The sequence below is a fragment of the Triticum dicoccoides genome, chromosome 6B (genome assembly GCF_002162155.2).
Source record: "Triticum dicoccoides isolate Atlit2015 ecotype Zavitan chromosome 6B, WEW_v2.0, whole genome shotgun sequence".
NCBI lineage: Eukaryota > Viridiplantae > Streptophyta > Magnoliopsida > Poales > Poaceae > Triticum > Triticum dicoccoides.
In genome coordinates, this window is record NC_041391.1 from 562,907,374 (window position 1) to 562,917,375 (window position 10,002).

General features: G+C 48.8%; 2 protein-coding genes across 4 annotated transcripts; one reads left to right on the forward strand and one right to left on the reverse strand.

Moving 5' to 3' along the window:
- Positions 1 to 680: 680 nt before the first annotated feature.
- LOC119320691 (probable glycosyltransferase 7) lies at positions 681 to 2,365 on the forward strand. Its single transcript, XM_037594667.1, has one exon. The coding sequence runs from the start codon at positions 691 to 693 to the stop codon at positions 2,062 to 2,064; it is 1,374 nt and encodes a 457-aa protein (XP_037450564.1). The 5' UTR covers positions 681 to 690; the 3' UTR covers positions 2,065 to 2,365.
- Positions 2,366 to 3,109: 744 nt separating this feature from the next.
- Positions 3,110 to 8,954, reverse strand: LOC119322854 (DNA-directed RNA polymerases IV and V subunit 4-like). 3 transcript variants are annotated; one of them, XM_037596384.1, is made up of 10 exons: positions 6,098 to 6,816; positions 5,821 to 5,898; positions 4,795 to 4,896; positions 4,562 to 4,669; positions 4,203 to 4,314; positions 4,009 to 4,086; positions 3,859 to 3,892; positions 3,705 to 3,773; positions 3,526 to 3,615; positions 3,110 to 3,423 (listed from the first exon to the last, which is right to left on the reverse strand). In XM_037596384.1, the coding sequence occupies exons 1-9, from the start codon at positions 6,798 to 6,800 to the stop codon at positions 3,541 to 3,543; spliced, it is 1,359 nt and encodes a 452-aa protein (XP_037452281.1). In that variant the 5' UTR covers positions 6,801 to 6,816; the 3' UTR covers positions 3,110 to 3,423; positions 3,526 to 3,540. The 3 variants fall into 3 exon arrangements, with proteins under 3 accessions (XP_037452281.1, XP_037452284.1, XP_037452283.1); XM_037596387.1 differs by lacking the exon at positions 6,098 to 6,816 and adding an exon at positions 8,773 to 8,954 and having other exon boundaries at positions 3,128 to 3,423; positions 4,795 to 4,897; positions 5,828 to 5,898; XM_037596386.1 differs by lacking the exon at positions 6,098 to 6,816 and adding an exon at positions 8,773 to 8,954 and having other exon boundaries at positions 3,128 to 3,423.
- Between the last annotated feature and the right edge of the window lie 1,048 nt (positions 8,955 to 10,002).

The following is a 10,002-nucleotide window of genomic DNA, read 5'->3' on the forward strand; positions in this document are numbered from 1 at the left end:
CGGCATGCATGAGCATGGATGATTCAAGATGCTCTGCACACGCAAACATCTGCGATTCTCAAAGAAAAAAAACCCGCAAAATTCTGCTCTCAGTATTCTGTCTGAGCACGCAGATGCAATCCATGGCCACAGGCTGCTCGGCGGGCAGTCACAGTGGCTGCAGAAAGCCGGAATCTCGTCGTGCACTGGCGACGGCGCATGCAGCACAACACTTGGCAAGCCAGCCACTCCGCTGTCCGGAGCCGCGTGCGCTCGCTCAGTTGCTTGCTTGCTTGCTGCCACACACGATTTACCATGCATGCCACTCTTTCCCTCTCCATCTCTCCTTCAGTTCGGAATTCAGAACTACGGTTCACGTACAAAAAAGGTTGCAAAAGTAGATCGAGGACACGAAAGTATCTTTCCATCGACGCACATTGGTTAAGGGGAGAGGCAACAAATCAAGCGATCTTGTTGTGCTCGGCCGTGGAGCCAGCCAGGTCACCGCCGGGTGCCGGCCGTCACCTTTTGGCTGTTAGTCTGGGTTTGTTATGCATCCATCGTTTGGAGTTGATCGAGTTTGGACGCACGCCGCCCAATCCCGCACCGCAGGCACGCTGTACGTGCCACCGGCTAAACGACTCGGGGCACGGCTTTATAGGCCCCCTCTCCGCTCGCCTCACGATGCCAGCCAGCCAGGACGCGCCATGCATGGCATCGCGGCGCCTGCGGTGCGCTAGAAGTACAGCGCCCCGAGACGGCCAACGCCACCGGGCTGCTCTGGTTCGCATCACTGGCACTGGCACCGGCATGGCGCGCTCCCTGCTCGGTGATGCGCTCCTCTTCTCCGCCGGAGCCGCGCTGGGCGCCCTGCTGCTGCTCACCCTGGCCTCGCCCTTCGCTCCGCCCGCCGTCCTGCTGGGACGACGGTCGTCGTCCTCCGCTGCTGCTGGTGATCGGCGCACGTTCTACGACGACCCGGAGGTGACGTACACCGTGGACCGTCCCATCACCGGGTGGGACGAGAAGCGCGCCCAGTGGCTCCGCGCGCACCCGGAGCTGGCCGGCGCCGGCGAGGGGCGCGTCCTGATGGTGTCCGGCTCGCAGCCGACGCCGTGCCGCTCCCCCACGGGCGACCACGTGCTGACGCGGCTCCTCAAGAACAAGGCGGACTACTGCCGCCTCAACGGCGTGCAGCTGCTGTACAACACGGCGCTGCTCCGCCCGTCCATGGACCGGTACTGGGCAAAGATCCCGCTGATCCGGGCCGCCATGGTGGCGCACCCGGAGGCCGAGTGGGTCTGGTGGGTGGACTCGGACGCCGTGCTCACCGACATGGACTTCCGCCTCCCGCTGCGCCGGTACCGGGGCCACAACTTCGTCGTCAACGGCTGGCCGAGCCTCGTGTACGACGAGGCGAGCCCGTCGTGGACGGGCCTCAACGCCGGCGTGTTCCTCGTGCGCAACTGCCAGTGGTCGCTCGATTTCATGGACGCCTGGGCCGCCATGGGGCCCGACTCGCCGGACTACCGCCGGTGGGGCGCCGTGCTCACGTCCACGTTCAAGGACAAGGTGTTCAACGAGTCGGACGACCAGTCGGCGCTGGTGTACATGCTGCAGCACAAGGGCAGCCCGTGGCGGGACAAGGTGTTCCTGGAGAACGACTACTACTTCCAGGGCTACTGGGTGGAGATCGTGGGGCGGCTGGGCGACATCGCGGCGCGGTACGAGACCATGGAGCGGCGGGCGCCGGCGGCGCTGCTGCGGAGGCGGCACGCGGCGAGCTGGGACCACGCGGCGTACGCGGCGGCGAGGGAGGCGGCGCTGGCGGGCGCGGGGCTCGCGGAGAGCGGCGTGCGCGGGTGGAGGCGGCCGTTCGTGACGCACTTCACGGGGTGCCAGCCCTGCAGCGGCGACTGGAACCGGGACTACTCCGGGGACAGCTGCGACGACGGCATGCGGCGCGCGCTCAACTTCGCCGACGACCAGGTGCTGAGGGACTACGGGTTCCGGCACGCCGGCCCGCTCAGCGACGACGTGCGGCCGCTGCCGTTCGATTATCCCGCGGCGGCCGGGAGGCGCTGACAACCAAACAGGCGGGGCGGCGGCGAGTCGGTGGAGTTTTTGTCTTTGTGCTGCTGTGCGTGGCTGCTCGCTGTCGCTGGTGGGTTTAGCAGCGAAAGTCATGTACTTCAGCCGTGGGGTTCAGTACATTTGATGTCTGGCGTTATCCATTTTCTTGTACCAATAAAAAGTTACTCAGTAACTGTCAAAAAAAAGTTGCACAGCATACACCAGGCCGTTCGAGGGTTTATGCAGTGCTAGTACTAGCAAAGCAGTTTCCTTCCAGAAGAAAGAAAAGAACCAGGGATATTTGATTGTTTTAGACAGCAGATTCTCACAGAAAAAATATCAAAAACTGAAACAAACAACTATTTGAAATCAGCATTGCCAGTGAAGCTAAATCTAGTTCCGACCCATTTTCAATGCAATTGGCTGAAGCATGTCCAGACGTACTTCAGTGGCAACCGACAGGTGATTCAAAGCCAATTGAAACTGGAACAAACAGGTCAGAGAAAGGACTCAATGGAGAACTAGGAAAACAGGGATGTCTTCCAAGGGGGAATTTGCTTAGCGGTTCAAATGGCCCTATGCGCGCCCAGGCAAACTTTGATCACCTATCAGTCTCTGCAAGCAGCAAATATATCTGAAGGCACCCAAAAAAAGCAGGTGAAGGGTGAAAAATAAAACCAATGTAGTAAATAAAATAGGCTTTATGTTGGATTCCTAAGAACAAAGTGCTTAGCTAAGGATTGCTTTGATGTATAGGATTCTCGAAACACAGGAATAGAATAAACACATGATTTACAAAACTACAGGAATAACAATGTATGAAACATTCCAAAGGATCTAAATCCTCAATCCTGTTAGATTCTTTTGAATCAAAGGAGCCTTAAAACTGCTGAAACTACAAATTCAAATAAAATGGGTTTTATGTTGGATTGCTAATCGTTCTAGTTAAAACCGCTGAACCTACAAATTCATTCTGCCCTACCAGAGCTGCCGTCAACAGAAAACCCAAACTAGAAGTGAAAAACTGCACCCAGAAGAGATACGACTCACAGAATAGTAAACAGGCAAGCAGAAATGCAGAAACACACAGGCCACAACAACAATATTCATCATTCAGGCGAGCCAGACCATCGGGCACAACTTGGCAATTCAGAGTACATCACTTCAACAACTAGCTAAACCGGCAGCTAGACACAAGCTAGTTTCCAAAAGTCAAAGTTCAACCAGCCAGACCTAGAGCTGGCACACAGGTGCACAGCAAGGTTTACATACACACAACTTGATTTCGGCCCCCGAAAGAAAGAGCTCGATTTCAGTGAACAACCATACACCACAGAGACCCCTGTTACGGATCCTTCATTGCCCGATCAGCTGCATATATGGTTAAGATTAAGACCCATTCAGAAATTTAGATCATAAAGAAAGGCGAGCGATCAGGAAGAGGTGTGGTTCAAAGATTCGCCCCAGGATTACCTGTGTAGCTGAGGTTCACTTGGAGGCTTTTATATTAGCGAGGGCAGCAAGAGCCTCCACGATCTTGCCTTCATTGATCGACCTAGTAGCCTGTGCAAAGAAATTTGGATTTTGCAGGACTGAGTTCCTGGTAAAATATGAAATGGCATATATCCCAAATGTCAGCAAAAGACACCGACCTTGAGAGACGGTATCAGTGCATAAACCTCTTCGATGGTCTCAGGCCCAATGTTCGCTATCATGCATATCTGTTACAGGTACAACAAACCGTTTTATGTTTGAGATGAGGGAAATGAGATACAAGAAGGTGAGAGGAAAAGAAGGCTTACGAACCTCGCCATCATTAACACCATAGTCTTTAAGAGGTCTGCAGCTACGAGTCAAGGAAATAAACTACAAAGTGGTTGCTTGGCGAAACAATTTAACTGCATGACCACAATGCGATCTCTAATATTACTAGTTCTTAACCAAAACAAAGGATACTCCAGGATTTCTTTCACCAACTTCGCAGAGGTGAAGTGATTTCCTTCTTTTGCATACTGAAAGGCCTTGTCAAACGACCTGCCGGTGCAAGAAGAAAAGATTAAACATGGAGTCACACAAGCTAACAGACTGGAACGCCACATAAACAATTATTAGCAGAACATAACAGAATTAAAACAAGAGATATTCCTTACTCGGGAATTTTTATAGTCGGATCCTCTGATAAGATAGCCATATGTCCTTGATTTTTCTGCAACATTTCTGCTGCTTCACAGTTCGATAACAATATAGAATTTGGAGGCATATCTGCAACCAATTGTTATGCGGGAATCAGCTTGCCTATTTTACGTTTAGACAGAAGGGACATTTGAAAATCATAATATAAGATGTGTGCCCGTTTCAAATGATGTAAAACTAACAATCTCATTATACGGAACTTCTCAAGTAAAGAGCCTACTGAAATTCCATAAACTACCAAACTTTAACTACTATTAAGGTTACTATGAAATAAACTTCTAGAAAAATAGAGGATATTTCAATGGAAGGAACTGACCAAGCTGAAGCTTTAGTTCTGCATCAGACATTGCAGGCTTTGCATTTGATGCGGAGCCCTTCCCGCCTTTCCCAGCACTAAATGCCTTCCCTCCTTTGCTACCTTCTCCTATGAGAACATAATACATGAAAGACACAGAAAGACAATCTATTGTGTAACTAGAACTTTCAGTTTTATTGGCAACTCTCGAATGGATGAATGTATAGCAAAAGTACAAAACGATGCATCCATACCATTAGAAAAGGATGAAGCCTTTCCACCAGTTTTTAGGCTATCAGATGAAGCTTTCCCATTTGACTTGGAGTGTGTGGGAGGAGCCTCTTCTTCAAAAAAATCTAAATACAGGCAGTGATATATGAGGTTCTTGTATATTTTCAACTATATATCAATACAGTATTCACATTGACTTATTCGGTTTCATTCAACTATCCGGTAAATTTTAGTGCTTATTTATGTACTGTGATCAGATATCCTGCCCTATCAAATACTGCAATAGTTACAATGTAAGCAGCTCAATGATTACCATTTGTTATGCACAGCCATAAATTGGTGAAACAAAACAACAGTGTCTTGCCTTCAACTACAAACGATATGAAGTGTCCTTTCACACTCAATGTGATGGTAAATAACATCAACTATGAGCAAATAGTCAACGAATCATCTGCAAATAAAACCAAAGGGGAACCACAAACATGGTATATAATTCTCTTCCGACATTTTTTTCTGTAGTATTTGATCAATCCTATGAAGGCTGCCAAGATAAGTATTTGGGGAGCGTAGAAGGTTGTGGGACTTCTAGTTAAATGATTCTTTAATCTATACTGGAACAAAAAGTATCATTTCAAGTTTTCAAACAGAAAAGTTTACTACCTTCTTGCTAAAGATGCCCTAAGCCCTAGGGTAGCAGGGTACAACCGTACAAATGGAATTTTCTTGACAGTCATAAATAAAACACAATGATCATATCAGACAGATAGCTCGTAACGTGCTAGCAGACACAAGTGATACTCTTTAATTCTTATAACAAAAGCAAATACCAAAGGATTTTCTCATGGAGCAGAGCTGTGATAAGTGTAGTAAAACTAGATTTAAGTAGAACAGCAGTGAACACATGTGACTTGGCATGCCCAGACCAAGTAGCCAGACATAAAACATATCATAAGAAGGATAATGTGAGTTGAAAATAAAAAAGGATTTAGTCCAATAAATAAACTGTTGCCTGGAAAATGTTTAATGACGAGATTGGGCAATATTATTACCATCAGAATCAGAATCAGAATCAGAATCAGAAAGGTGAATAACATCATTAGAATTGTTCTGCCTTCCGTTCGGTGCTCCTGCAAGAATAAAACAGGTAAGAAATCTGTCAAACTCTAAACTTGCCTTCGAAAGCTCAACTTCTCAAAAAACACAGCATTCATTTTGATGCAGCTGTAAAATCATCAATCATCATATAGCAGGATCACACAACAGAACAACAAAAAAACATACCATAAAAGTCTTAGATTAAAAAACTTCCCTGTCAGACATAAATACCTTTATTCTGTTCAGGTTCGGCACCTGCGACGGTGCGGGGGTTGTCGCTCCGGTTTGGCATGGCAGAGGATATTACTGGGCGGGGCATGGAATGTCGAATATCCTGCGCGTTCTGAAGGTAGCGGCTGTGCGAGGGGGCGCTGGGGTTGGCCCTCAGGTTCAGGTTTGTGTTTGGGTTCAGTGTGTGGATGGAGTTGCCTGAGCTGGCCATGGGAGATTGGCGATCCTGCAGGCGGCCCAAGGCGGCTCTGAGGTTAACACTCAGGTTCCGGTCTCGCCTGTAGGAGTTGACTGAGCAGGGTATGAAGTATCGGGGATCCTGCGGGTAGTGAAGGTAGCTGCCAGGCAAGGCGGCGCTAGGGTTTGCATTTAGATCTGGAATGGGGAAGGAGATGGCTGGCCGGTGCATGGGGAAGGAGATGGCTGGGTGGGGCATAGGGGGATGAAAATCCTGCGTGTAGTGGAGGTAGGGGCCGCCGTGAAAGGGAGAGATGACCGAGGGGTGGTGGAGGTAGGGGCCGCCGTGAAAGGGAGAGATGACCGAGGGGTGGGAGTAAGGGCCGAACGGAGGCGGCGGGCCGGCGGCGGCAGGGAACATGGGCGCAGCGGTAGGAGGCGAACCGAAGAGAATACCCATGTCGAAGGGAGGATCAGGGTTGTTAGTGTTCGGATTAGGGTTAAGGTTTCTGGCTGGAGGCGCCATGGGAAGCGGCGGCGGAGTAGATCTGGAGAAGAGGGGAAGAGGAGGAAAGTTGGAGGTGGGATGAACCGGAAATGGAGGTCAATAACTCAATATATAGGCGGTGGTTGTCTTGTTGCTGTTGTGCCCCGCAATTTTACTTTATTTGCGCCGCGCAATTTCACTTCAATTGTGCCCCGCAATTTCACTTTATTTTGACTTAAGCCTCTCAGTTCCAAACAAGTCGCGGTAGGCTAGAGTTGAAACCCATAAGATCTCGAAACCAAGTCATGGTTCTGCCACGTGGATAGCAAACTTCCACGCACCCATGCCCATGGCTAGTTCTTTGGTGATAATGCTGCTAAATATTGCTATTTTAAATTAATTCCAAAAACACCCAGTACAATATGCAGACTTGATAGATGTACATCACTCCATTCCACGCATTTCAACAAGAGAACAAGGTTGTAGTGTGTGTTACTAAGATGCTGCGAAATAGATAACCTATTACTTCAAATAAGCAAGGGATAAATCATCATGTTCTCCAAAGTAGTATATTCTTGAGAGAGAATTTACGGCATGTCGTAAGCCGTTCTAACACAGGTACGAAAAAACGCTAACTATCACAGAACCACGAGCATACCACACATGTGATATTTCAGAATAGGCATATACCTCAGTTTCTAGTTTAGTTCTACATTTGATCCAAGGATTTTCCTTCACCAAAATAGTGAAGGTTGGATTAACTAAGGGGCTGCTTGGTTCCCAGCCACACTTTGCCACATATCAAGTTAGGCGAGTTTGACCAAGTTAGGTGGGTGTTTGGTTCTAGCCACACCTAAGGCAAGATTCTTTTTGTTCAAAATAAGTCCACATGTCATACACACAAAAAGTGTGGCAATCCAAAGTGAGGCTAAGAATTTGAGCACCTAGGCTAAATTTGAGCACCTAAGCTAAGGCAATTAGTTACCAACCAAACATGCCCTACGTTAACAGCAGACCTTCCTCTGCAGAGCAGGAAAAAAAAAGAGAATGCATCAAGATGCTCAAGCATGGAATTTAAATATACAGACCAAGCTTATGTGCTTAACTGCACCAAAATCAACAAAAAATCTTCCAAGGAACGCATGCAAGACATATCCACGGATATTCGCTCTCTTGTTGAAGGGAAGGACCATTCGTTAGACTAAAACCCTTAGGAATCGCTAAATTTAGCCATGCACTTGTGCATAAACACAAATGATCCATTTAGTGTTACCTTATTCACAGGCAAACAGACCCAAAACCTATTAGGCTGCTAGTGATTCCACAATGCCCAGCAACGTTTAATGCATCACCATTTTGAGCAAGCTGTGTCACAATCAACTCAATTATCTACTTTTCCATCTTTCCTTGAGACACCAAATTATAATAACCCACCCACACCACATATGAGTGTGACACAACCAGTAGGAAAGTTGTTAAGATTAATTTGGTAACAAATATTAGCCAGATGTATTTCTACAAGCGCACATAAACAGATAATCCAATCCAATTCTAGGATCCAAAGGGCATTGTCAGGAAAAAGTTTCTTAAGGACTGGAACCCTTCTCAAAAGTCCTACAGTCGAAAGAGGCCGTGAACAAACAGCTCTGTTTTGTCGTGGATATATCACACCCATAACAAAATCCGACCAAAACCACCTAATAAACAACCAAATCATAAGCCCTCGCACCCATCAAATTGGATCTAAACCATCTCCAATAGCCAAAATTCATGTCCTTTCGATGCCCACCCGCCAGGGCACCAGTACCGTGACAACAAAACCCTCGGCGCTCTGTAAACCCTAATCCCTGGCCATTCGCATCGTTTCCTACTCGATAGACGCGAAGATCCCGACACCCACCGGGTTTTATCCGGTGAATGTCGCGTTCGTCAAGGGTTGAGACGACATCGACGCAAAAAAAAATACGGGGAAAGGGGGGGATAAAACGGAAGGGGGCTGAACGGGGATCACCTGACTTGGACGGAGGGTAGGACCCTTTCCCTCCCCTGTTCGCCATTGCGGAGGAGAAGGCGGTGGTGATCAGGAGGCGCCTGCCGGAGTCGGCCGCGTCGCTCTCCGCACCGACGCCGCACGCGCCCCGCTGCTCACTGCTCGCTGTCGCTGGCGAGGAGACGGAGAGTGAGAGTGCGGCCTGCCTCTGCCCGGATGTATTGACGGATTTATAAAGTTGGGCTGGGGAGTTTTTCTTTTTTTTTTAGGCAAAGTTGGGCTGGGGAGTGAGAGAGAGAGGCTCCGCAGTCGGGCTCTGGGCTCGGGTGGACTATGGGCCCATGAGTCAATGTTCTGCAGTCGACGAGGGCCAATTTCAACAAAATACAATTGTCTGCCCTCAAAAAAAAATACAATTGTCTAAGAAAAAAATGCAACCATGCTCGGATACATGATGATGCAAGCGCCACCGACTGGTGCCCAACCGGAGGATCCGCAGTGCCTCGTTGAAGACCCATTCCCTCCTCCACTCCCTCTTATAAGCTCACATGTGCGGTAATTTTCAACAAATTGCTCCGTCAAAACCACACAAAAAAACACCATGACAAGAAGGAAAAAAAGATGTGTGCATACGGGCCATGGACTTGCCGGAAGCTGGGGGCGCGCCGAAGTCAGAGCAGGAGTGCGACTTGGGGATGCGTGATCGGTCGCCGGCTTAGGGGATCTCTCTTATTGAAGCAGTCTAGGGAGAAGAAGAGAGAGCATGAGAGTATCTACAATCACAGGTATCAAAAATATATATGCGGCTATGCGTGTCCGTGGACAGTGACTGATCAGCATGCAAAAATTCGATTTCACAACTTGATACCTCATTTTTAAATTATCAAATCCATACAATTACATGCCACGTAAAATTAATCTACATTTTCACCGGTAACCATCATTGTTGTTCCGACCGTGTCCATGTACAGCGGCCGACTTAACCCATCGAAGTGAAGGCATAGTTGCCGGCGAGGTAATGTAGGACATGTGACACGGACCGGCTCACGGGACTCGAGGCGCCTTCATCTCCCATGCCCTACTCTTCCTCGTCGGAGTCCACAACCTGTTCGTTGCAACTGGGCATGAGGGCGATGATGGATGTGGCGAGTGGTCGGGCCAGATGGCATGCGGCTCCGCCTTCGCTGCCTGGGCAGCGAGAGCTTCCGTAGCCATCCGCTCTTGGTGCCTTGCACCTCGCGTCTGCAGCGT